The sequence below is a fragment of the Porites lutea genome, chromosome 1 (assembly GCF_958299795.1).
Source record: "Porites lutea chromosome 1, jaPorLute2.1, whole genome shotgun sequence".
Taxonomy (NCBI): Eukaryota; Metazoa; Cnidaria; class Anthozoa; order Scleractinia; family Poritidae; genus Porites; species Porites lutea.
In genome coordinates, this window is record NC_133201.1 from 55,935,005 (window position 1) to 55,961,777 (window position 26,773).

The following is a 26,773-nucleotide window of genomic DNA, read 5'->3' on the forward strand; positions in this document are numbered from 1 at the left end:
TGAATGTAATCCTAAATATTCTAAACTTTCGACAACCTGCGCAGAAGTATTCATCGGAGTCAAAGTGAGCTCTGTGTCGTAGAGTTCGGTATTTAACTCTGCTTTATATTGACCTGATAAGTCAGTTAAGTCGCCACCTAACTGACAAGTTGAAGAGTCAGTCACTTCTTTTGCGTGCAGTGCTCTCCTAATGTAGATGGTCATTGCGTCGGAAGGGCGAATTTCTAAATGCGTTTCTTATCGTATTTTTGTCTATTTTTGACGCAACTTTTTTAGCTGCCCTCGCCCCATCATTCCTCTTGGTGGCCGCACTACCAATTCGTAATTGCTACTCATAATTAATCTATTCACTAACGAAGGAAACTATGCCCAAAGATCTTCTTTAACAACCATACTGTACTTGTTCTCTGTCATAACTTTGTAGTAACGATTAAACATTTTAGACCGTCAGTTGAGCTGTTCAGGAAAACATACTTCCAATGCAAATGTAAGGAAGCCATTTAGCGAAAGTAAGAAGTTAGCTCGAATAGCCAACTTCGCAGCGTTTTCTTTTCAGATTTTCTTCAGCATTTCATTTTGTAACGTGCGTTTGGCCTACGATGACGACCGTAGACGAAATTCAAACTACGAAAACTTTGAATTTTCGCATCTTTCGTCCTTTTTAGAGTGCACACCAACCCCGACGTTTACAATGAGGCAAATGAGGCAAAAAAATTAAAACGAAGATTCGCCCTTATGCGAGTTTTGCCATACCACGTGCGTTTATGAGAGTGTAACGGCTTTTATGCACAACTTAGTCATGTCTGGGTGAAAGTTAAAAGCGCTTCTGTCTTGAAGAACCATTCCGTTGAGCAATCACCTCCTCCCTTTTCATTCAATTTTGAAACACCAGCTGCTGGCTCCAGTTTTTCGAAAGGCGGATAGTGCTATTCACTCGATTAATTGGTTTCCCTAATACATTTTTGCTGGATAGTGATTTATCCGGTGAATAGCGCTTTCCAACATGTAATACTGAGATCACATCTGAATTAAAGCCTGTTTATATTGTGTAATCCACTCAAACCCTCAAGACTTGAAAGTTTCAATTCTTTTCCACTTTTGTTTTTTCAGCGTCTATTCCAGGAAGCAGGGGTACGTGTTGAGGGGTACATGGGCAGCCACGCCCCACCAGGGGGGTTTGTATTTGTAGACATAGCGGTTTGCACCATAGAAAAAGCCAACAGTCTGCTGAACAGGCTGCTAGAGGAGAACAAAGCGCTGTCTTCTCTCGGAATTGTTGTTGTGGATGAAATGCATATGATTGGTGATTCACACCGTGGCTATCTGCTAGAGCTGTTTTTGACCAAAATACGATACATCGCTGGGTGTAATGGCGAAACAGAAGCGAATAGAAGTGAAGGTAAATTATTGACACTGAACACTAAAAAGAGGTTTTAGATTCAGCATAAAGCAGAGTCTCACGTGCTTTTCTCTTTCCTCATTTTTCTTTGACATATTGTACGAGAATACGCTAACCACCTTCTCTGTCACTTGGATGGTAAATCAAGCGTCATTCGATCAAACTCGATTTCCTCTGCCTTATGTATTCTAAAGCAGGAAGATTTTTAATCATTTCATTGAATTTTTCAGCGTCCCTGATCGATGACACTTTGCCTTTGGTTGGCAACGAGATAAACATTGACTAAACAGTTCAATTTTTGTTTTGATTTTAGTTGTTATAATAGCATTTCACACATCGGTAAATTAATATTTCCTTTGGAATTGCTAATTCTCCAACCAAATGAACTTTCTGTCTTAAGAGCTTATTAAGACATTTTTAGGAGACATAGTGATCGAGTGGTTAGAGCGTCGGACTTTTATTCCGGAGGCCCCGAGTTCAAGTCTCGCTCTGGCCCGGGTTGCTCGAAGCATGGTTAGTGCTAACCAGCGTTAAGTACCTTGGAAACCTATACATTTTGATACCTCTTAACCAACGGTTAGCGCTAACCAGGCTTCGAGCAACCGGCCCCTGACCGCTAGCTGGATTTGTTCTCGGTAGTCTCGAGTTCAAATCTTCAGCCACGCTTGTAAATAGCCAACTGGTTTGCCTCCTACCAGCCGGTATTCTTAACCATGTTATGCTCAATTTTAATTATTTGTTTCATAATCCCTGAAAAGCCCCATAAGAGTAGAGGATAATTAAGTATTTAGAATTTAGATTTTTTTAAATTTGTTTTTATTATATAGAGGATATTACATGGCCGCGCGGAGATACGAAATTTCTCTTCGTGTGTTGAAAAATATTTGCGCGAACGAGTGAAATATTTTCAATACGAGAAGAGAAATTTCGTATCTCCAAGCGGCCATGTAATGTTCTATTTATTATATAAACACCAATGAAATACCAAACCATTTCACTGAAACAGTTTTTTCCTGCGAAAGGCGCGATTTATTATGTGACCATAGCAACGGTGATATTTTCACATGTGAAAATAACATGTTATTTTCACGTGTGAAGATATCATGTTTTCGCGCGAAAGCTCACCTGGTATTTCATTGTTGTTTATATAATAAAAATCTGTTTTTATTGCCTCATGGTATTTGACGCGCCGACCTTGTCACGAGATAAACAATTCCTGCATGTACTCCTCTAAGTACCTGAATACTGACATATACATTCTTTTTATAAACTAAGGTTAAGCTAATTGAAAATAGTTCGACAAGCTATCGTTCATTGACACCCTCCTTTGACTTTGCAGTAAACGACTCATCGCCAGCGATACAGATAGTTGGTATGAGCGCAACCTTACCCAACCTTGACATGCTCGCAAAGTGGTTGTCCGCTGACCTATATTTCACCGACCAAAGGCCTGTACCGCTGACCGAAATGATCAAAGCAGGCTCGACTCTTTATGACGCCAGTATGAACAAGATTCGAGAAATCAGAGGTGGCACTGTCAGCGGAGATGAGGATCACGTGATTCCTTTATGCAAGGAGACGATATCGGAAGGACACTCTGTCTTAGTCTTCTGCCCGACAAAAAACTGGTGTGAGAAGCTGGCAGAGTCCATTGCTAAGCATTTTTTTGACATTGGAAGCTTGGCTGTTAAGGAAAGTAATATTTCTTCTGCTACAGGTGGTGGATTTGTCAAAGCTTCAGAGCTACTAACGTTTGATTATATGGCACTGAAGGAAGTAATAGAACAGTTAAAACGCACACAAGTAGGCTTGGACTCAGTCCTCTCACGCACAGTCCCTCACGGGGTCGCATTTCATCACGCAGGACTCACCTTTGACGAGAGAGACATTATTGAAGGAGCCTTTAGACAAGGGTCCATTCGAGTACTCGTGGCGACCTCTACATTGTCGTCAGGTAAGATCCCACGGAAAAAATGGTCCTTTCTCCCGCTATTAAAACATCAAATGCAATTCATAGAAATTCTTATTTCATAAAAGCTTACAATCTACAGGAAAACTTTCTTTAAAACATTATTCTTATACAGATATATTCCCTAGTTCTCCTTGACCACAATAATCTTGTAACAGCTTCAGTCTTTGTAGCCTTGTAATAAAGCGTTGACTGTAGCTTGCTCTTAGAAGCACAGTTAATTAGATCGAGATCCCAAGTTCGATCCACGGTGACATCACATCTTTCTTTCATCTTCTCTCCTTTCTTTTAGCTATAAATAACTTTAAATACCCTTAAAACGGAGCATTGATGGAGGGGTGGGGGGGGGAGGGGTAAAATGAGCTCACCATCGACCTCCAGTTTATCAGTCGAATTACTTTCGCGAGTTATCGACGTAAAATATGGCTGCTTAACCTTTTTTATTATTTTCAGGCGTAAATCTCCCTGCGCGGCGCGTCATAATCCGTACTCCAATATTTCATGGTAAACTTGTGGATGCACTGGTGTATAAACAGATGGCTGGCCGCGCAGGTCGCAAAGGAGTCGATGCGCTGGGAGAGAGTGTCCTTATATGCAAACCCGCTGAACGACAGAAGGCAGCTTCGCTTTTGAATTCTCAGCTAAAAGCTGTTCACAGCTGTTTGCTAGGTATGAATAAAGTTTCCATGTTTGTATGTCGCGTTTTCGTGGACGCGGTTTTGTTGGAATAGGTCTAGTATGTATGTATGCGCATGCTGTTTACCTGTCAAAGAGCTGGATGCAGAATGCAGCTGCCAGGGTTATCTGCCATATTGAACGCTTTGATCATATCACTACCTCCTTATTTAGCCTACGTGCGCTATCAATTAGACACAGAATTCAGTTTAAAATCTTACCGTTCAACTGTAAAGCCTTTAAATGGACTTGTTCCTGCATATATTACAGAACTCTCTGTCAGTAGTATAATCTCATTTTATTGTTTATAGCAATGGGATATCCCTTCGTTTTCTTTATTTTAACTTTACAAGCTATAATGTACAAATTCATGTAATATTCAACGACGATATTGTCAATCAATTCGTGCCTTGATAACAGGCAATTGGTGCAGGTAACTTTAACAACTATTTCATGAGGTAGGGTATGATCTGCGAATCATGCATATCGATGAGGGTGTTGTCTGCTTTTTATTAAATCAAAGTTCGGTTATTTGTTAAAAACATGTGAAGGTTTCCGCCATTTTCTCCAGTAAGTGAGCAAACGTAACCTCGTCCTCAGGGCTTTTCGGTCACCGTCCCCCTTTTTCGGGCGACGGCCTGTACTTTTGACGTCATTTTAACGGATATCGCAAACGTCTTTCAAATTTGGGCAACGCTTGCTGCTTATGAAGAATTAGATTTCGGTAGTAAACACGTCATCAGTATGAAACTTCTGCAGTTGTTTTCAGACGTCATCTCGCTTGGAAACCAGTGGTGGCTTCGCGAGATATCGGCTGTTTTCTTGGGCTAAACAGAGCAAAACACATGTTTTTTGACCGCACACGCATTAAAAGGCTTTGGCATCAGAACAAGGCCCACTTCGGGTTCCAGGGTCGGCAGTTCGCATCCAGGGGGATTCTTGAATTTGAATCTGTGCAGAAGGCGAGCCAACGTAAGGAAAAGTTGAATCCTTGCTAGAGATTCACCTGAACAAACACGACGACCAGCCGAAAATGGCAGAAAGACATCAGCTTTTGGAGGGACAAAATTTCCATCTTCGTCCAGGAACCTTTGGGGCTTAAATTCGTTTGGAGCAACCCAGAGGTCCGGATCGTGATGTAGGGACCATAAATTTACTAACACAACGGTTTCTTCTGGGATATGGAATCCCTGTAGTGTTGTATCCACGGTCGCTTTATGAGGAATCGCCAACGGCCCAGGAGTTGAAAGGCGCAAGGTCTCTGCAATAGTGGCTTGCAACAGGGGAAGGCTTTTCTCGTCCTTGAGGTCTGGCAAACGATTTGGTCCAATAACATGATCCAACTCTTGATGTAACAGATCTTGGATTTTTGGATTGTGAATGAGGTATAGCAGCGCCCAGCACAAAGAACCTGAAGTGGTTCCCAGTCCAGCAATAAACATCTCACTTATTGTTAAGATAAGCTGCTTATCCGTGAGGAGTTCTTTGATTGACGCATTGTCTTTTATAGCCTCCATTTTAGTCTTCAACATGGCGTCTGTCAAATCTTGAGGGTTCTGCACTCTGTTAGCCTCCACATGTTCCCGGTAAATCTTTCCTATCAACTCTTCTCTTTCCTTGCAGCTCTGCTTTAAAGTCTTGATTGAGTTGAATGGTATGAACGAGAGCCACGGAAACACGTCCACCACACTTCCTGATGAAAGCGTTTTCGCTACACCCTTGGTCATTTCAAGAAACCTAGTAACCTCAGGGTCATTTATTCCATATTTTGAACCAAACACCAATGCACAAATTACATTCATCACAGCTAGGGTAATATCTTTTGTGATGTCTTGTGGCTGTCCATTTCTGGAGCCCACCCTTTCTAAGAGATGGTCAAGTTCCTCATTGATTACTTTCCCTTGTTTCAGCACCTGGTTCACATACATTTTAAGCGCCGAGACGGTAATCTTGTTATGAAGTCGCCATTGATTTGAATAGTCAGCAAAACCAATCGCTTTACCTTGTGAGTAAACCTCTGCAGTATAAAATCTTGGACGACCGGCGAATTCGGCTGACTTTCTAACAAGAACTTCTTTGATAGCATCTTGGCCGCTAACGGCGATTACAAGCTGGCTGCCGAGGTACAACCTAAAGACGTGACCATATATTTTCTCCATTGCCATTAGGTCAAGATGACGTGTATCGGCCGCTAATTTGTGTGCATTTCCAATAATTGGTAAAGGAAAAGGACCAGGTGGAAGATTTCTGGTTACAGAGAGGCGATTTACAACGAATATGGCGAGGATAACTGCCAAAAGATACCACGCGAACTCTTCAAACATCTTTATGATTATTACGTGAAGAGCTTCCACCGACATGTTAAGGTTCACGATTTGGTAATTGAATAATTTAAAACAACGTAACGCACGAAATGCTTATCATTTTTTCCCCAATTTTCTAATCTCAAGTCGCCCAAGCATAAAATTAGGGTGTCAATTACATCCCAAAAATGGGGCAATAAAGGAATACCTTGAACTCGAGGGATTCTTAAAGATTTCTCAGCCCGGCCTCCGTCGACACGAATCAAGGTATTTTTGGAACCGCAAATTGACGGATTTACTGGTTAAGGTTTCTTGTAAACGGAAGCCCGATTGGCCTATATAAAAGAGCCCTGATTCGCTTGGACGAGACCTCAGACCTTTCTTCGGCCAAGCCTGCCATCAGACCCATTTTTAAGTGATGTTTACCCTGAGGGAAGTTGTATTATTTCACGCTGTGTGAAAGTAGTAGCCTGCTCACATACCATCTATTTTCTCTTATGAGTCCGCCGAGCGCGCGTGACAAAAATAAAAACCGCGGGGGAATTAAATGACCGCTAGCGCAAGGGGGTAGAGGTAGGGGAAGACGAAAATTATTTTTCTTTCTCGCGCTCGCCGATTATCGAAAAGAAGAATAAAGCAACGTCTGTGTACTGGCTATGAAGGTAGACATTCAGTACTGGATACTAACTGCCTATCCCTTTTAGGCAAAGAAGACAATTGTGGAATAAAACGTGCCCTTCTTGAGGTCATTGCTAGCGGAGTGGTTTCCAGGCCTCAAGATGTGGAACGTTACGCGGCCTGTACGTTCTTCGCCTCAGTCCCCTCACAAGAGAGTGCAAATGATTCAGATGCTATTATTAAGACGACTGTGCAGTTTTTGGTACAAAATGAATTTGTTCGTTTACAAAAGTGTGGCGATGCAGACCGTGATGGAAATAAAGAAAATCAGAACGGCATCGAGGAGGTAACATTCAGTTATGTTACACTTTTTCATAAATTTAGGCAGATGAAAGGAGCTGCTATTGACAATCTAAATAAAGAGTGGTATATTATTTTGGCCACTGTGCGCTATTTAACTAGAATACGTCTCTCTATTACTTCAATTGATTCTCTCATTGCATGTACTTTCGTATCAAAGTCATCTTTTGAATCTGTTTTCTCTCATCTCCTCAAAACCAGAACTTTTAACTCAATTACGACTTTTTATATTAACAGCCGACATTTCTTGACGCCACCACTGGTTTCCCCATGAAATGACGTCTGAGAAACGAGCGTGGAAATTCCACACTGATGACGCGTCACTACCCAGATCTGGATAGTGCTTCTGATTGGTCGTGCTGCATGGGAAATTTGCTTCAGCCAATCAGAAGCAATACCCAGATCTGGATAGTGCTTCTGATTGGTCGTGCTGCATGGGAAATTTGCTTCAGCCAATCAGAAGCAATACCTAGATCTGGGTAGTGACGCGTCATTAAAGGGAATTTCTGCGCTCGTTTCTCAGACGTCATTTTGTGGGAAAACCAGTTATGGCATCGGCTGTTTCCTCAGGGTAGTCTTATACGAGTGTTTTTTTAGATTTTGTTGTTTTCTCTACCCGCTCAGGAAATTTAACCTAAGTTAGAGTTGCTTAAATTAGAATTTTCAAAATCAAGAGAAGAAAGCCATCGAACAGCGAGCCCCTGCTCATTTTAGTCTTTTTACGGCGCTTTCTCGAATAAAATGAAAAAGGTAGTGAGAAACAGAACCCTCTAACAGCCTCAGCCTTCTTCATTTTTTCCGTTGGTTTCATGGCCTGGCTACTACTGGTAGCTGGCTAGAGAAGAAAGCCATCGAACAGCGAGCCCCTACTCATTTTAGTCTTTTTACGGCGCTTTCTCGAATAAAATGAAAAAGGTAGTGAGAAACAGAACCCTCTAACAACCTCAGCCTTCTTCATTTTTCCCGTTGGTTTCATGGTTCGGCTACTACTGATAGCTGGATTGTCAGTGAGTTAAACCTGGACTGATTCTAAAAAATAATTGATTAGATGGATTCTGTTTGGTTCAATTGCAGGCTGAAAAGGCTGATGAGAGATACGTACCAACTCAGTTAGGTATGGCTACGTTATCGTCAGCTCTATCCCCGGATGAGGCTCTTGTGGTGTTTTCTGAGGTGCAGAAGGCCCGCAAGTGTTTCGTACTTGAGAGCGAATTGCACATTATTTACCAGGTGAGAGGGAAACCAGACTTACCGTAAAATTCTTGACGCGAACTCTCATTTTCATACACCCCAAGCTGAATCATGGAAAGGAAGTTGAGGGCATGGAGACGATGTGATAACTAGCGTATTTTTTTTACGAAACCAGGAATATGCAGGATAAAAAAAACTTGTATATGCCAAAATCGTAATAAATAGTACCGTTTAACAGGTTCCCAGGTGGATTTACAGATGAGAGGAGTTTTAATTAAAGCTTAGATTCCAATGAAATCGATGGTATTTAGGCTCTGTTTCTAGCTTACTCAATGTCATGTCACAAATTACCGCATTCATTGTTTCATATATTTTTAGCTTAATTTTTATTCAATTTATATATCATTGCATCATTGTAATTTTCAGATTTGCCATCATTTTAACGTATTCATTATTTGTAAATTAATTACTTGTGTCACTGAAAAGCCCTCTTTAGGGAGTGTCAGTAAAGTTTGTATAGTTTCTATTGTTTTTGTGCTTCGAGGGGCCCTAGTGAGTGAATCTGTGCTTTATAATCTCACAACATTGCATAACCATTGTGTAACTGTTGACCACCTAGGTTACTCCAATATATATTCAAGATCAGTGGCCCAGCATTGATTGGTACCAGTACCTCCGTATCTGGGAGCGCCTACCTGCAAGCATGCGTCGTGTGGGCGACCTGGTAGGAATAGAGGAGGGATTTCTGGCCAGAGCCGTGCGAGGCCGTATATTGACACGTACGGAACAACAGCGTCAGTCACTCGCCGTGCATCGCAGATTCTTTGCTGCTTTAGCTCTTCAAGACCTCGTTCACGAAGTGCCACTCAATGTAGTTGCCAGGCGGTACGGTGCAAACCGCGGCATGTTACAGTCTCTACAAGGTTCCGCGGCAACATTTGCGGGAATGGTGACCGTGTTCTGCGAGAAACTTGGTTGGACTAACATGGAATTGCTTCTCTCGCAATTCCAGAGCCGATTATCTTTTGGCGTTGTGCGTGAGCTTTGCGACTTGGTGAGAATATCTTTCTTGAACGCTACGCGTGCGCGTATGCTGTACACTGCTGGCTATCACACCATCGCTTCCGTGGCTGCGGCACCTCCTTCTGCGATCGAAAACATACTACACAACGCTGCTCCATTCGTCAGTGGACTCAAGCGCGGTGAGGAGACTGAAACCGAGGTGCGTGAACGCAGCGAGGCACGCGTCATCTGGGTCGCAGGGCGGAGAGGGCTTACATTGGGAAATGCCGCCAAGCTTATTGTCAACGAAGCTAAACAACTTCTGCAGGCTGACGTGGCACAACTTGGAATTGAGTGGAAACCGTCAGAGACTGAGGAGAATGAGGCGAATATGTCTAGAATGGCTGATATGAGGCCGAATAATGGCATTGCTCGGTCAACAGTCACCTTCCAAGGTGGTGCAGGTGCGAGAGTTCCTGCCAGAACAGATAAAGGTTGTAAAATGAATGTTGAAAAATCGAACCCTAAATCCTGCGCGAGTGATCCTTCAACTGACACACAAAGGAATAGATTGCAGTCCGCACAAACTGGAATTGCCCCGGATGGAAGTCATGGCCAGGAAATAGTTAAGTCAGGAAAGCAAGTAAATCAAGTGGTCGTGCCAAGTTCTCTTGCAGACAAAGTGCCCATCATCTCCAGCGCCGGGTCGTCTTTGGCAAATGTCCAGTCAAAGGTATCAGTAAACAATGAAGCCACTGATCATGACGTAACGTGTCGAGTGAAAGGCAAGATAACGGAGAGTGTGGCTTCAAAATTGAGATATGAGGATTGCGCTTCAACATCGGTGGCCCAATTACAGCCGACAGTTACTTGTCACGCTAAGAAAAAGCCTCACACTGTCTCGAGTCCTTTACTGCCTTCCGATGACGTTCCTCGTTCGAGAAATAAACGACGCTCGCCAATTTCTGTATTACCCGGACCACAAGAAAAATTGACGAAAAAAGAAACAACGTCTGTGGATATACCGGAGGTGTCAAGAGCCCGCCCAAATGAGTCAGAAAACGCTCCCGTTGTTGCTGAAGCTTCTTCTGATTCTAAACTCTGTAACGAGGTGCAGTCTGTTTCGGTGGAGTTGTATTCAGAGCCATTTGAAGGAGAAGAACCTGCAGTACAGGCAAAACCGGTTGCCGGTGAGCGGGACGATAATCACGTTTTGTTAGATTCCCAAGCACTGGCTGCGTGTAGTTTGAGTGACACCTGCCTCATGGAGTGTGACGTCATGATGTCAGATTCAGGACAAAATTCAGCGGCGCATGCGCCTCCTGTTAAACGAAAAGATTCCGCTTCAAAAGTCATGCGCGACAAAGACACCATTGTTGTTAAGCCTCCGTCCGGTAATGTTGCTGCGGATCAAAGTCAAGAACTTATTGGTGAATATGACACCCAACCGCGACTTCCCGCGACTGGAGAGTTTCACGTGGAGCGAAGTTTTGAGCTCGTATCATCGTTGACCTCTCCTGCACCTCACTCATCTAGATCCCCATCTTCTAATAATGATCTAGTCTCTCCCAACATAACGCACTCGTTTTCGCTTCGTCTTTCATCTAGCGATGGTTGCTTAGACTCGGATCTATCCACGCTGGCTGCGGTCGAGTTAATGGAGAAAGAGGCTGAGGCGAGAAACATAGAAGGAAAAACAGAGACAGCTTTGATTTCGGGTGACGATGGTTTTACTAAAATTAAGGAATTGAAAACCCCGATTGTTACCGGTCACGTGCAAGAAAAATCACCAGCAAAGAAGGTACCACGTACAGAATTACAAGAAGATCTGGAAAATAAAGGTAGCGAAGCGCTTGATTCTGATTTAGTTCCTTCTACGCCACCAGTAGAAAAGAAACTTTCCCAAGACGATTTTAAAACAAGAACTTCAGCGACTCCTTTGTCCACAAGAAAACGGCTCTCACCAAGATACTCCCGTTTTTCTAATACCCCGGATGAAGGGCTGGTCATTATCGATGTCACGGGACACGAGCAAGTTTTCTCCATGTTTCTGAAAGAATGGCGCAGTCAAACGCGGTACTCGTTGGCAGTGGCTTGTGAGCGCGTTCTTGATAATGTTCCTAGGATTGGAGGCCGATTTACTACTAATGTGCCAACGTCGGAAGGAACCTCGCGAGGACTCACAGTTGAAGGGGAGGATCAGGTAGTTGTCGGAATTGCGGTGAGCTGGGGCGAAAAAGACGCTTATTACGTGTCTTTTAAAGAGCATGCTCAGTCTTCACCCAACCAAGCGGACGACAGTCAGACTGAGTCAGCAGTTGATAATAACCTGACTCTTGATCGTCGTGTAAACGCATTAAAGGATGTTGTTTTGTTCTTGATTGAGCAAGGCCGGTTCATGGTTTGTTTTGACGTCAAGGAGCATTTTAAGGTAAGAAAAACTGAGTAAGTTAATCTTGTCGAATGGAAGGGAAATGGAGAGCAATGGGCTTTAAAAATTGAATTCTATTTTCAATTAATACTACCACTGCGATCAGTATTTGTTATACAGTGAAAACCCGCCTGTAAGAACCTACTGTTTTAAGAACCTGCTGGGAGAAATGTACCATTTTTATACTCAAAAATATAAAACCTGTTTAGCCAAGCAAGATCAAGCTGGTTCTTATATATATATGGATCATAATTACATTATGACGACCATTTTAACCAAGGAGTTAGACTTTGAGATTGTAAATTTATATTAAATGAAAATCCTTAATTTATGAACTTTATTTTTTTTTTTATTCTACAACTTGCATTATGGGGATAACGCTACATTGTATACATTCTGTAATCAGTTTACTTAGGCTTATAATAATACAGTTGTGAAGAAAATCTGTATATTTAAGGACCAAACAAGTTTGACCAAACCCAAGTTTTACTGGTAGCCAACGACTATATTTCCTTCATTGTAATAGACCATTTTCGATACATTTAAATTCATACTTGGCTCGAGGCTTGGGGGAATAAAACAAAAGAAATGCATTATTCATTGCTGAGCCTCGAGATGATTTCTTTTGTTTTATTTCCCCAAGCCTCGCAGTCAAGTATGAATTATAATACATGTATATCGGAATTGGTCTATTAAGAACATGATTAGTAATAAGAACCTACTTAGCGTAAATTGCCAGTAACTACTCCAAAATATAAAAACCCTTTTTGCCAAACTTCAAAAAAGGTAGGTTCTTGCGCGCTGGTTTTTACAGTAGCACATGTAACTTGGTTCGTTCTCAAGTCAGGTAATGGCTTTGAAAGTTTATAAGTTCGCAATAACGCCATAAGGAAGTAGCAACAAACAGTGGAGAACTAATGTTAGTACAATGTTACAACGTTGTTTGTACAGCATTCAAGCTGTATTGACAGGGTTGTCACTAAGATTTCAAGTTGCCGGGTATTTGTTGTTAGTAGCCGGGGAAGTCACAAGCAGTCATGGAGACCCCCTCCCTCTCACCCCCCCAAGAAGTTTTTGAAGTGCAACTTCTACCGTTTTTCAAAAGGCATCCCCCCCCCCCCCCCACCAAAAAAAAAAAAACAAGCAATCTACATCAATAGTACAGCCATCATTAGCCGGTTTATGATGATCACGTCTTTATTAAAAAAAACTACAACACATTAAGACACTTAAATAATAAGTTTTTACTTTGCGTAAAGGCTCGTTAGAGGGTTTTTTGTAAGCACCGGGTCTGGAAAAAATGACAGGTAGGCACCGGTCACGTTATCCGCGCAGTCTTATTTTCACGCAGACAAGGCGCATGCTGGCCAGTGAAGTGTTAAATCACAGCGATACTTTACAAATGTTAAAAATGTGGAAAGGACAATCGATTCTTACATGGTGCAAATGAGTTAACATGCACTGTAAAATCAATTGTTAATCCTCATTCAGTTATACGTAAGAACGAAACAACTTACGGAAAACAAAAGTAAAACTAATATTACAAATGAATTAACCCACCGAGAAGCGGAAAGACGACAAGCGGACGATGAATGTACGAAAAAGCATCATAAACACAAGGTTACTATGGTTTGTTGAAAAATAAAAGTATTATAAGGCTAAAACAAGCGTAACGTACGAAAAATCGCGGGATAAAATATGGCAAAACTAAACTTCACAACTGGTAACGTTAGTGGTCTCGAATTTAGGAACGAAATATCCCTTAAGATACGAAGAAATTGACCGACGGAAAAGCGTTTAAAAGACAGGGCTAATACTGTCTTTATAAACGACGCTGAGATGTCAAAACGAGACTCGAGGAGAAGAATGTAAAAGTGATGCTAATGCTTAACTTCCCTTTTAAATATAACTTCTTGGAAGTAGAACTGAGAGGATGTGATCATGATCTGCGGACAATGATCGAACATTTTCCGTTGACCGTGCGTTATTTTATATACTCGATACCTAAAGCTAAATGTATAGCTGGTCACTTAAACCTCAATTTATTAAACATAGCAATCGGTCACAGTCTTCATCTTCAAAGCCTTCATCATAATCTTCATTATCATCAACATCAGTATCAGGGAGATTTAACGCTCGGATGAAACCTCAACCTCTTCTGTGATGTCAACAGAGATCAGCTCAGGTCTTTCATCGTGAACAAAGAGTGCAGATTCCTTTGCCACTTCTTCGACATGTTCAACACAAAGCCGACACAACAGTTGAAACTAAAGACTTTTTAGCATCGACAAAGGTGACGGCCGCGAAAACGTCACTTTTAAAATGAATTGGCATTTTTTCCAACTTTGTCGCGTTTATTTCAATGCGCTGAAAATAGCTAATGTACGCCAATTTCCCTGGAGATGATTACTTTGGGACCGCACTCAAGTTTAGAAAGAGAAAGAAAAGTTTGTCGTCGCTTGTTTACGTCCTCCATAAAACGTGAAACTAAGCATTTTCACGTCGTAGTCGTGCAGTAACGGCAAAGAAATGTACAAAAAAGCGTGATGCACGTGCAAACTAGTTTTTTTGCTCAATAAACCTATTGCTTTTTTGACGTTCTCGTTCCCGTCGCCGTCGTCGTTGCTAAAACTCCCTACTGACATTTCGCGAACGGAGAGTTTTCGCGCGTGAGTACTAGTACCAAATCTAAGTCAGATGTCTTTTTCCGACATTTCTTAGTTTTTGCACGCGAGTATTTCAAAATTACTTCAACCTGCTACATATAGTTCGAAGGATAGTCTTTATGTGTTTGAAAGGTGTGCTCTTTTGGTTTAATTTAACGACGAAAGTAGCCGGGGGCCATGCTCTGAGTAGCCGGGGGAAATCCCCGGCCCCCGGCCCTTAGTGACAACCCTGATTGATGTTTGCGAAATGCTGATGAGCTGGTGTTAACCTCTAGTGTTCATAATTCTGGATTCGAATTTCCCAGCTAAAGCGTCGTTTGTGGTTAGTTTGCCTGCTACAGACAATTCACGTGACTGATTCTACATGCTGTGATCAATTTACCAGCAGAAGTCATTCGCATATTTATAAGGAGATTGGGATATAGCTTTCATCGTTTCCTTATAAATGCTCTGAGAATTTTTTTTGATAAATCATGATTTGGTTTCTTTTTGTCCTCGATTAAGCTTAATTAAAATTTAAATTTAACCTTGTTATGTCAAATTGATGATTTGTTTATATAAACACTGCTGAGGGTAAATAAAAGAATTACTTATTTATTGTATTTGATGGCAGTTTTTCTGTCCTTATGTTGTTTTACCTCTTCAGACCTTTGCACGTTCCACTGGCATCTCTCTTGATGGACCTGCGGAGGATCCAAAGGTGGCAAATTGGCTTTTGGATCCAGGGGCTAAAGAAAGGAACCTTCACCAGCTTGTTGCGCAGCACCTACCTGAGGAGGCCCCTCTTCTGGAAGGTAAGTATACGTAATGGACCATAATAGGCCACTTCCGAGTTCCAAAAACCCTCACTTTCAAAATGAGGCTAGGTGCACAACCTTTCTTGTGAAAATGAGTTTTATTTACATGAGAACGAAAAATGATTTCCATATCAAAGGCTGAGCACCTACCCTTGTTTGGAAACAGAGGCTCGGGGGAACTCGGAAATGGCCTATTTGTCTTATTTTAGCGTCGACTGGAATTAGCATTGTAGTATTGACCTTTAAAAGAAGACGTGTTGAAAAAACGCTGCAAACCATTGTAAACCACATTAACCCCCTCCTTTCATTTCAGGCAGTGGTGGTGGACTGGGTACTGGAGGTCTGGCACTAGCATATCAGTGTCAACAGAGTGGTCGAGTGAGGGCCTGTGTCGAGTCTGTCTTGGTTCTGTCGCTGATGAACAAGTTACGGTCATTGTTGGAAGCAGAGCAGCTTCTGTCGGCATTTAAAAAGGTTTGTGTTCCATGTTATACAGTTCATTTGCTAACAAGTACTGAGCTTTTTTTTTTTAAAGCAGGATTAAGATAGCCCAAGGTAAGCACGAAATTTGAATCCAGATCTGAACGTTTACAAATTGAATTAGCGAATTCAGGCTGATTTTTTCTGTCTACAATTTGATGTTTGGACGCTCTGCTGTGTCTAGTTAAAATTGACAGGGAAAATGCTATTAAACAAAAGAAACAGGAAATCGGATTAAAATTCGAACAACTGGGCCCTGGACGTTATGAGCGCTGCAGTATTTTAGGTCTGTTTACAGCAAGGACCTAGCCTCAAGTGATCAAAAGGTGGAAAGTGCTATACCCACTGGAAAAATCGCCATCCAGCTGATAACGCAATTGGTTTCCCTAATAGTTTAACAGTGTGTGGTGATTTGTCTGGTGGATAGTTGTATCCATTTTTAAACAAATGGGCCAGGATTACAATGTTTTTCTCCTGAATCCCCGATAGGTGCGATTGTCACAACTAAATCAGCTTTTTCAGGGTGTCAAGACGTACCAGCCTAAGAGTCATTTTAACTAGCCCTCTAAAATTTTTGACGAGAAGGATTGATAACAGTTCTTCTGTAATTCGACTTCCATAAAAAAACTTCGCTTGCCCGTCGGGCAAGTCAAGAAGAGAATTCACTAGCCCGATAGCAAAATCCACTAGCCCCTGGTTATCGGACATGTCAATATTTGTACGCTGTCTGTAGTTATTTTGGGTGTCCCTTAACTGTGTGTATTTTTAGTTCTATACCATGTATTTTTTCAAGTTGCTCAACTTGTAGTTCAAACTAAACGTTGTTGTTGTTGTCATTGTGACAATCGTTTTCAAGCCTCTGTTAAATTTGCGAATGGGTCGTTTTCGTCGATGTAAATGTTGTTTAACCTGTTATCGTTGCGTCAATTATCACTGTAGGTAGAGATGCCATCTGTACTCTGCTTGGCTCGTATGGAGTTAAACGGTGTCGGTTTTTCAGACGCAGAGAGCGAACGCCTCAAGAACATCCTGCAAGCTAAACTGCGCACGCTCGAAGAGGAAGCATACCGACTGGCCAATCATAGCTTCTCCTTGACCAGCCGTGAAGACGTAGCACAGGTACGAGGCCGAAGGTGATAAAATTACCTCATTCTCTCTTTTTTCTACCCTTCGAAATCTCCTGCAATTTTGTAACTGTGTTGGGTGACTGTAGGTTGAACGGACCCTCGGTCTTTCTTATTTTTGGCATGGACTTGTCACTAAAAATCGATTGACACCATTGGATAGAGCACTCTTTGCAATTTCACTTATTTGTTCATAGAAGGGTCTATTTATACGTCAATTAAATGTTGTTGATGTCTGCGGTTATGATTACATCGACAGGAGTGCCGAAGAAGCTTTTTACAGCAATCTGCTGCAAATTCGTAAATAGCATATTTTTCCAGAACAAACATTTAAAGGCGTGAGGGTTGATTCCTTTCCTATAAAAACATTTAAGAAGGCTTACACGTCCTGTAAGCTTTCTTTTTAACGTCATCTGCAACAATGTATCTCGTGAAAAAGTTGGTTATTGTTGAATGTGTTTCGTTTACAGCTAGATATACAGAGGAGCAGTTTTAGAGGATTTTCATTTGTTATTTCTAACACGTCCTTAGGGACTGGTCAAAAAGTATAGGGGGGAGGGGGGGTGGGCCGGAGCATTTGGAAATGTGGTTGATAAAAAACACATGACCCACCCCCTCCGTTCGGCACAAAAATGACTGACCCACCCCTAAAAAAAGGTTGGAAGTTGCATGACCCACCCCCTAGTTAAAACATGGATGTTTGGTTTCCTCTTAATAATCCAATAAAACCTTGTTCTGTGCTTGACAAAATTTGTTGATACACTGCTACAACCAATACATGTATCAAAATCACAGAAATCATACCTTTCACTGAAAAGACAAATGTGAAAAACTGAACATTTCTTGTTTCGATGGACGTTATCAGTCTTGACACAAATATACAGCAAAACGAGGGTATATACTGAAATTGTCTGTCACAAAGCATATGAAAATTTCTACAAAGACAACCCATTCCTACACATTTACTTGCCGGAAATGCTTAGATTAATCCTCAAAGAAAATTTCTTCCACTTCAATGGCATGTACTACCTACAAAACCATGGGACTACAATGGGCACAAAGACAGCAGTTTTGATTCCTTTGCCAATATTTTCATGACATATATTGAACAAACAACTCTGAGCAGAACTGTCTTTACAACAACAGTTTGGAAATGCTACATACACGATATCTTTTCCCTACGGGACATGAGTAAACCAGACATCGAAGCCTTAATTCATTGAACAAGCAAACTTACATTACCCAACTATTGAATTCACGGCCGAAACATTTGACGCTGAGACTGCGTTTTCAGACATGGTTGTATACAAAGGCACAAGATCCAAGGAAAAATCTATCCTTGATGCACAGACACATTTTAAACAATCTGAAACCTTCTTGCACGCACATTTCACCTCGTGTCACCCTCCAAATGTTAAAAAAGGATTTGTCAAAGAAGAAGCCTTGAGAATCCTACGAAAAAACTCCTCAGAAACAACCTTTAAGGAAAATAATTCAAATTTAAAGAAAAAACGCTTAATGGACGGAGGCTACCCACAATCTTTTATAGAAAACCTACTATCAGAAATAAAATTCACAAAAGGGAGTCTAAACTCCTAAAACAAAACAACAAGGAGGAAAAAGAACCAACTATAACCTCAATAAATTTTTAAAGAACCACCAACCATTTCCACACAAAAAAGGAAAATCATTAAAGGACATGCTCGTTAGAGCCAAAAAAAAGGGTTAACCGAGGGTTTCACGCCCGTATAGGTGTGCGGCCTGTCACCCTTTGTATTTTCTCGCACAACAGGTTTGTGAGTATTTTAGCAATAATTCCAGCTGGCTGTGTTTTATATAACAAGTGTAGTCAACTGTCTCGTTAGTTAGTGCCTATCTATGTAATAAAATAGGGTGACCCACCCCCTAAGGGTAGCTGAAAATTACGCGACCCACCCCTTGCACAAGGCTCAAAACCTCATGACCCACCCCCTCTCTGCTCCGGCCCACCCCCCCCCCCAATACTTTTTGACCAGTTTCTTAAAGGGGCGGCTATGTTACACTATTTGCTATCTTTGTAAAAAGCTAAAACTTAGTTTTCACATCAACTGAATTTCAAAAATAATGGGAATCGGCATTAAAACTGTTTGCTGTCGTCTTCTGCAATGGATGGCCAGGATGGACATGGATTGAAACTTGGATAAGTTTAGCCAGCTTTACAAGTTTTTATGCTATGCCAGCAATATACCGGATCATTTTATGTATGAGTAAGAGCACTAAGTAATGATTTCAGCTCAGAATTGACCTTAAACAGCAACATCCTCTTGACAAAGCCCGTTTAACGACGGCATTTACTAGTGATTTAACCTTCCTTACCACGGCCAACAGGTGCTTTTTATCGAACTCAAGCTACCACATGATGACGATGTTCAGGCTACCAAGAGGAAGACCCTGGGCGTGACTCGGAGAGGCGCGTCACGCTCTACTAAGCACCTGAGCACTAATAAAGACATTCTGGAACGATTGAAGCCACTTCATCCGCTTCCTGGGTTGATAATTGAATGGCGCCGCGTCAACTCTGCTCTGACTAAGGTCGTGTTTCCGTTGCAGAAGGAGAAGTGCTGGAATACAAGGCTCAATATGCCAAGGATTCATTCCTTGAGTCAGACGCACACTGCCACCGGGCGAGTCTCGTTTGCAGAGCCGAACTTGCAGAACGTCCCGAAAGATTTTCACATCACTTTACCAACAACAATTGCTGGGAGTCCCCCGCCTGGAGCGTGGGGCGAGAATGCTTCCTCAAAACGAGGCCGCCGAGGAAATCGACGGAGCACGATAAATGCGAGACCTGGGTCGAGTTCGACAGGGGTGGCAGCAAATTATGCAGTGAGCATGAGAAACGCTTTTGTGCCATTTAAAAATGGCGTTCTCTTTGCCGCCGATTATTCGCAGCTAGAATTGAGGTTAATCGCCCATCTTGCAAAAGATGAACGCCTGCGAAGAATTCTCAACGGGGGAGGCGACGTGTTCAGAATGATCGCGGGCGAACTTTATCGAGTACCTGCGGAGTCGATTAAGCAAGACCAACGTCAGCACGCCAAACAAGTTTGTTATGGCATAATTTATGGAATTGGCGCCAAAGCCCTCGGCGAGCAGCTTGGTCTTGCTGAGGAAGAAGCGGCATTATTTATCGATAAGTTCACTTCCCGTTATGTAGGGGTGAAGAGATACCTGAAAGAAACAGTTGAGCAGTGTAAAGTACAAGGTTTTGTCAGGACAGTGACCGGAAGGAAAAGATTCCTTCCGGCTATAAATTCACCAAACCCGCATGCGTACAGCCAGGCAGCGAGACAAGCGGTGAATACCACAGTCCAAGGATCAGCAGCAGACTTAGTGAAAACAGCCATGGTGAACATCGACAAAAAGCTAGCTCTCGAATTTCCAACCTCTGTCGTTACTCACATGCATTCCTCTCTGGATTTGCATTCAAAAGGAGAAATCCGGGGAAGGCGCCCACTGTGTAGTCTCCCCCCTCCCGCTGGTGGATATTTTGTTTTACAGCTTCACGATGAGCTCATATTTGAGGTTTCAGTAAATGAACTGAGGAAAGTGGCCGAGATTGTTAAAACGGAAATGGAAAACGCTATGAAACTGTCAGTAGTGTTGCCTGTTAAAATGAAGGCTGGTCCTTCATGGGGAAATATGGCAGAATTTGAGTTGTGACCTCGAATTGTAGCTAATTGTTTCTCACCCTAAATTTCTTGTTCCCTCTGGAGGGAATTGTAACGTATAATTTCCCACTTCATTATTTACATACATTTGCCATAGGCGAATCAAAAAAAGTTGCCCGAAAACCGCGTGGGGACTGGAGAGAGACGGAGTGGTGGATCCTAGGATGTAAACATTGTTTTCAATGCCTCATTCGGTATACCAACTCTTGGAGCGCTTTCCATTTGTAAGGAAATTTCGGTAAAAAATTTCTGACAAATGGTACTGGACTTGAAAGCGTTTCCGAAAAGAGAAATGTAAAAATGGGAAAAGGTAATACCTCGAAAGGTATTACTTTTTTTCCGGAAAATTTCCAGCGGAATGAAATGTTCCGTTTGAATTCTCCCCGGAGTCACCCGGGTTTCCATAGAAATGGTAAGCGCTCTTGGTATAACGTATGTTTGGACAGTTTGCTTCAACACTTACGTCAATCACTAGGCTTCGCGCGCGCATAGGGCAACAAACAAATCGAGCATGTGAAACCCTTCTACACCGGCGCACCTTTTGACGTTTCGACATTTGACATTTTGACAAGAAACGGTTTTTCAGCAAGTGGGCGGATTGAGGCATTTGAAAAGATGTTTACAGGCTCTCCACTTCTCTCTTCCCTCCGTTTTTCGCTCTTTCCCTATTACACTGCTCGCTCGCTTTTTTCGCTCGTCCACACTGAGCAAGAGTCTTGTGAATGGCAGGGCACGTGAACTCTTGACCCAACACAAGAACATCAGAAACTTACGATAGCTTTATTCCGTCTATTTAATTTTTATATGATTTTCAGTCCATGCAATTCAAGATGGAACATTTTTATACATTCTGTTGGGTAGCAGGCTCTTATAACCGTATATTCTACCTTTTGTTTCACGCACTTTTTCTGAAATGGAAATAAAAACGTTGCAGCGCATTCAAGGCTTCACTGAAATGAAAAGAAGACGATAAAAAGAAGAAATATCACAAAAATATAGAGCCTTTCTTGCTTCGTTTGTCAAAGTTGTGTATACTCCTTTTAGTACATTACATGGCAATAAATTTCAATTGTCAAATCAGCAAGCCACTAAGTGGTATGACTGTGGTCTTAGATTAAATTAGTCACAAGTTATTATATTGAGACAGTGCATATGTTTCTCTGCTGCTTGCAGTTGCTGTTCTTTGTGAGCTCACAAAAGAGTTCTGAATATTTTCCTTTTTCGATCGAGCGCTTTCCCGACCTCTCTTCCAAAGTATAACTTTCAAAGTTCTTCGGACGTCTCGGTTACAGATTGAATAAATGATTGGATTTAAAACTGGAGAGAAACACATGAGACCAAAAGTTATTAAGTCGTATTCGTACCGAGACGATAGGAAAGATTTCCTTGCTACCAAATACGAACCTCTCGGTAACCAACAACAAAGGAAGCAAATTGTAACCCCTAGACAAGATCTAATCGCTTTGGTGAATTTATGCTTTATCCGTCGATTCAGTCTCTTGATCGAACACTTTCTTAATTCTCTCTGGTGATGTTCTTGAATTCTAGCCGCTAGAAATATTCTGACATAAGCGAAGATCACTCCGCCAGTTGCAAGTACCATGCAGGAAAAAAGAAAAAAACTGAATGCTCTGTCAAACTTGGTAAAGGAGATATGCGGCGAGGTCATCCAAATCACGCGAAAGAAATTCAAACAAGGAACAGTCCAAATTAAAAGCAATCGTTTCCAGCTGTTTCTTAACGCCATCTTGGAAGGGTAAGTTAGCGGGTAGATAATAGCTCGATATCTATCGTACGTCAACGCGCAAATACTGAGAAACGACAAAGAAAGGACATAGTCTACAACAGTTGCAAGTAAAAGAATCCATAGCGGCGTAGGTGAGACAACGTAATGAAGCAGTTTCCACGGTATAGCTACAATGCCGACCAAGACATCAGCAATAGCCAAGTTAACAAAATATAAGTTTCCTGTATTCCGTAGTCTTCTTTGTGTCCAAACCAGAATGCAGATTCCGGTGTTTAAGCTCACGATAATTATACTTGCTACGGCGAACCAGACGAAGAAAATGTGCACTTCCCACGAAGGAAGGTCCGGGAAAAAGTCCTTACCATACGGACTCGAGGTTTCGTTCATTTTGTGAATAAAATTTCTGTTAGAAAATCCCCTCTACTTTGACGAACCTGCAGTTAGTAAAAACTTTCACTAATCAAACCCGCCTCCTCGTGAACTGAATTTGATACGCATTTCCCCGTGAAACTTTCAGAATATAGAAACGCTTTCTTGTTTCCAGAGTTATAAACCTGGCCGGCTAACAACCAGATTGCTGGTGTTTACATTGAAATACGTAAGTGTTTTTCATTTAAACGTGTGGTGCATAAAATTAAGGCAATTTACTCCTTATGCGAACCGCACCTGCTTCGTGAATGAGCGCATTTCAGAGCTTGATAGATTAAACATGCTTTCAACGACACAACCGTAACCATCGATTAAAATTCCTCGCGAAAATTAAAACAAAATTCATTTTAAAAAAGACTTATGAAAGCCCGACTTAAGATTGTCTGCCGGTAGATCTGAATAGGATCAAAGCATTTTACATTACACTTTTTTTTGGCTACATATAAACGAATATAGAACAAGATCAATAAATGTGTCGATCAATTCAAAGGTTCTAATTTTACCTAATTAATAATGTTCAGCCAATGTTAGGCGTCATAAGTGAATTAATATGCAAAGAGCTTGATTTTAATTGTTACAGCTGTCGCACTTTTGAGCTATGACAGGCTGTTGCGCCTAATTTACAATATTCTACTGAACAAAAACGTTTTCCCGAACACAATTTGAAGTTTACATATTACTAGCACAATAGTATTACTAACGTCATTCATTCTTTTTGGGCGATGAACTCAGTCAACAAAATTTTGTTGTCAGATGCATCTCTCGATGTAAACGTGAAAGTCGTGCGCTTTTGTCTACCATGTTTACAACCTCGTGCCCGGGATTTCGGCGGAACGAGTTATGATAAGAAAACTTTGTCAAATGATGTCAGAGCAGTCCAATTAATCCAAACAAACAATATTATATTTTATCCAGTGTTAAGAAGATAAAGAATTTTCACTTAAATCCTCAATCGCTGAACTCTTAAACGTGATGTTTCCTTATTGGCGTTCATGACAGCCGCCGGCTATGCCTATAAATGTCAGTTAGAACTTCATATTGTTGCTAAAGGTTTCGAAAAATCATTTCTATTCATAGAATTTGAATCGTAAAAAAGCCATTATAAAACGATTCTCCGCCTATCAAGAAACCTTAATCAAATGAAAAAGATAATGGAAGTGTTGTCATATCTCTAACGTGGCCTTAAAACAGCTGAGTCATTAGTTTTTAGGATTTAGATTGTTTTTGCCTTACTTGCTCGTGACGCGATAACGCTGTTTTCCCGTTTACGTTCTTTTATGATTAATAAACACTTTAAGCCAAAGTGATGTTGTGTATCTAACGTTTCCGGGAATTTGATCTTGTTCACTCATTTGTACAGGAACTGGGCATGAATCTTAACACCATTATTTCATATACGAAGAATTTATATGGATTTCAAGATTGTCACAAGTCAATCTGAGTTGTTATTGAAGGAAACATTTTATTCCCCGAATTGAACACAATTTCATAGTATCCTGCTGAGTTCTTTAAAAACCTCTGCGACTCTGAGACATGAAATGTTTCAGTATTTACTACAGTCCGCGAAAATCTGGAAATTGTTAGTTATTTTCGTAGTGGTGGTTAGTTTATCTTAAAAAGACGACAACTGACAGTCGTTCAGGCTCAAAGGATACCGATTCATTAGTAAGGAACTTTTAAGATCCCGCGACCACCGGCTTGCTATGATCTATATATCGGCTTTGATCAAACATTGGGTCTAACATTGACTCTAATGTGTTCACTGTTTAGCAACACGAGTTATCTAAAATATGCGAATTTTCATTTTAATGTTGGCATGGCATCTGTATTTGTAATTATCTTGGAAAACTGATTCCCATGATCATTCAGGCTATGGAACTAGAAAATTTGTTTTTGTAAGCTTGAAACCTAAAAGTTGCAGCGCAGCCCTCTCTATAATGTGGTCCATGTTTTGCACTTACGACTAGACTTTCGAATAAATGTTGTCAAACATTTCTAAGAAGCTTTATACATTAACCCTCGAACGTACACGCAAATTCATACCCCCACCGTGGTACAAGGGGGGTGGGGGGCAGGGGTTGATGGAACCCCTCCCCCGAATTTTTGATATGTTGCATTATTCCGAACCGATTTTGCCTTCATTGGAAAGCCTTTGATCTTCTCTACAAGATGAGGTATATTTTGTGGGTGGTGGCGCTGCTGGAGGCCTGTGACGTCACCAACAATGGTCGCCATCTTGGATTTTACCAAGAATTAGCAATCAGGTTAAAACCAGGAGAAATGGTAATTTTTTTGTGCGTGACATGTAAAATAACACAAAAAATAAGCACTTTGCATTATTTCATCCACAAGTGTTACTTTTATTGTTGAAATAAAATGAAAAACCATGCCTTTTTACTTGGAGCCGATTACTAATCGGCTCCTGTTTTTAATAAAAAATTGCCTGCCCACCTGCTACTGATGACGTCATATCTCGTAACCATAGTAACTGACCATCACTAAACTTGTCTCAAAATGCGTGCGAGGGATAAAAGAACAGCTACTGAAAACGTCAGATGCTGATGCTTTATCATCTAAGAAAAAAATCAAAAAAGCCTCAGCAACCACACTCCCCCCCCTTGTACGTCCGAAGGTTAATATATTAGCTGACAGATGACGTCACTTCTACAAATACAAAAGCTGATGTCCGTAGGTATGACGCTGCAAAAACATTAGGGCCATTTATTCGAGGAAAAATAAGACGCGTCTTAAATAGGACGCGAACTTTCCGTATAAATGGCACATTTCGTCTAAAATAAGACGCGGCTTAGCTAAGACGCGTCTTATTAGATAAGACGTGCTCGTATAAATGGTACAGTTCGCGTCTTTTTTAAGACGCGTCTTATGTAAGACGCGTCCTATTTTTCCTCGTATAAATGGCCCTATTGTCAGCAGTAGTTAGATGCGTGTTTACAGCCAATCAAAACTGAGCTAGTGGCACCGATGCGTCGGTTTGTAGAACCTGATGAACTGATTGTTGAAGTGACGGTCAGCGCTAAACTGGTTTACACTCGCAACTTACGCCGCCTTTCCCTGATAAAACAATTTGTCTACCCTCTGCAACATCTCTTTCACCCGGGTTGTCTAAAGATGTGTTCAGGCGATCAAGAAATGCTAAGAATAGAAAAATTTCTAAAGCAATGTTGGAGGATCAGTAGGTCTGGCCTGGGCAGAACAGAAGTCCACTGATTTCGGTTGGTTTATTTGTTAAAAAGTGGAATGGAAGTGGAATAATTAGACGAAAATTTCAAATTTCATTTTGTACAATAATGAAATTGGAAAACAAATAGGACCGTCCTTGTGAATATTGAGTTTAAGGAACCAGGACGGCGACGGCTAAAGTCGTACTGCTTCAAACTTTATCGCGCTTATTCCATCTTGTTCAATTCGTCAAATGTTGGCAATTTTTCTGGAGTTGAATTCTTAAAAACTTAATCAAAGTTCAGGAAAAGAAAAAGAAAGTCGTTGTCTTGTGGTCACCTTTTCCACAAAACATGAAATTAGAATTAATTAAGGCATTTTCACGTCGTAGTCGAGCAGTGGCTGCAAAGAAATTTACAAAAAAGCGTGATGCACGTGCAAAGTTGTCCGTTCTCGTTCACGTCGCCGTCGTCGTTGCTTCAGCCCTTAAGAGAGGTTTTATTTGAATGGTAACACCGAAAGATCCTGTGAACAGACTCAAAAGTTAGAACCACTATACAAGACTCTATCATTCACCCTGAGAGTGAATTCGAAGGGGTTAAGGATAGCTGTTACCTGGTGATACAGTGAGAAGAAGAATAGAACAAACCACACAGCAGAATTGTAGATGTTATAAATACGCACAAGAATCG

General features: G+C 41.3%; 3 protein-coding genes across 3 annotated transcripts in view; 1 reads left to right on the forward strand and 2 right to left on the reverse strand.

The window, feature by feature from the left end:
- Positions 1-20,717, forward strand: part of LOC140922481 (DNA polymerase theta-like) — a 28,381-nt gene extending 7,664 nt beyond the window's left edge. Inside the window, exons 5-14 of the mRNA XM_073372464.1 lie at positions 1,111-1,393; positions 2,739-3,353; positions 3,822-4,037; positions 7,051-7,310; positions 8,399-8,554; positions 9,135-11,948; positions 15,261-15,408; positions 15,725-15,885; positions 16,831-17,010; positions 19,383-20,717. Coding sequence (XP_073228565.1) covers positions 1,111-1,393; positions 2,739-3,353; positions 3,822-4,037; positions 7,051-7,310; positions 8,399-8,554; positions 9,135-11,948; positions 15,261-15,408; positions 15,725-15,885; positions 16,831-17,010; positions 19,383-20,717 — 6,168 coding nt within the window. The remainder of the gene's footprint in view (positions 1-1,110; positions 1,394-2,738; positions 3,354-3,821; positions 4,038-7,050; positions 7,311-8,398; positions 8,555-9,134; positions 11,949-15,260; positions 15,409-15,724; positions 15,886-16,830; positions 17,011-19,382) is intronic.
- LOC140922474 (steroid 17-alpha-hydroxylase/17,20 lyase-like) lies at positions 4,416-6,415 on the reverse strand. Its single transcript, XM_073372458.1, has one exon. It carries the CDS (start codon positions 6,401-6,403, stop codon positions 4,871-4,873), a length of 1,533 nt encoding a protein of 510 aa, XP_073228559.1. The 5' UTR covers positions 6,404-6,415; the 3' UTR covers positions 4,416-4,870.
- Positions 20,718-21,658: 941 nt separating the features above from the next.
- Positions 21,659-23,093, reverse strand: LOC140940148 (octopamine receptor beta-1R-like). Its single transcript, XM_073389051.1, has one exon. It carries the CDS (start codon positions 22,857-22,859, stop codon positions 21,849-21,851), a length of 1,011 nt encoding a protein of 336 aa, XP_073245152.1. The 5' UTR covers positions 22,860-23,093; the 3' UTR covers positions 21,659-21,848.
- Positions 23,094-26,773: the final 3,680 nt, after the last annotated feature.

Bases quoted from the DNA above. Each gene is read 5' to 3' on its own strand.
- LOC140922474 (XM_073372458.1), bottom strand. From the start codon at position 6,403: ATGTCGGTGGAAGCTCTTCACGTAATAATCATAAAGATGTTTGAAGAG.
- LOC140940148 (XM_073389051.1), bottom strand. From the start codon at position 22,859: ATGAACGAAACCTCGAGTCCGTATGGTAAGGACTTTTTCCCGGACCTT.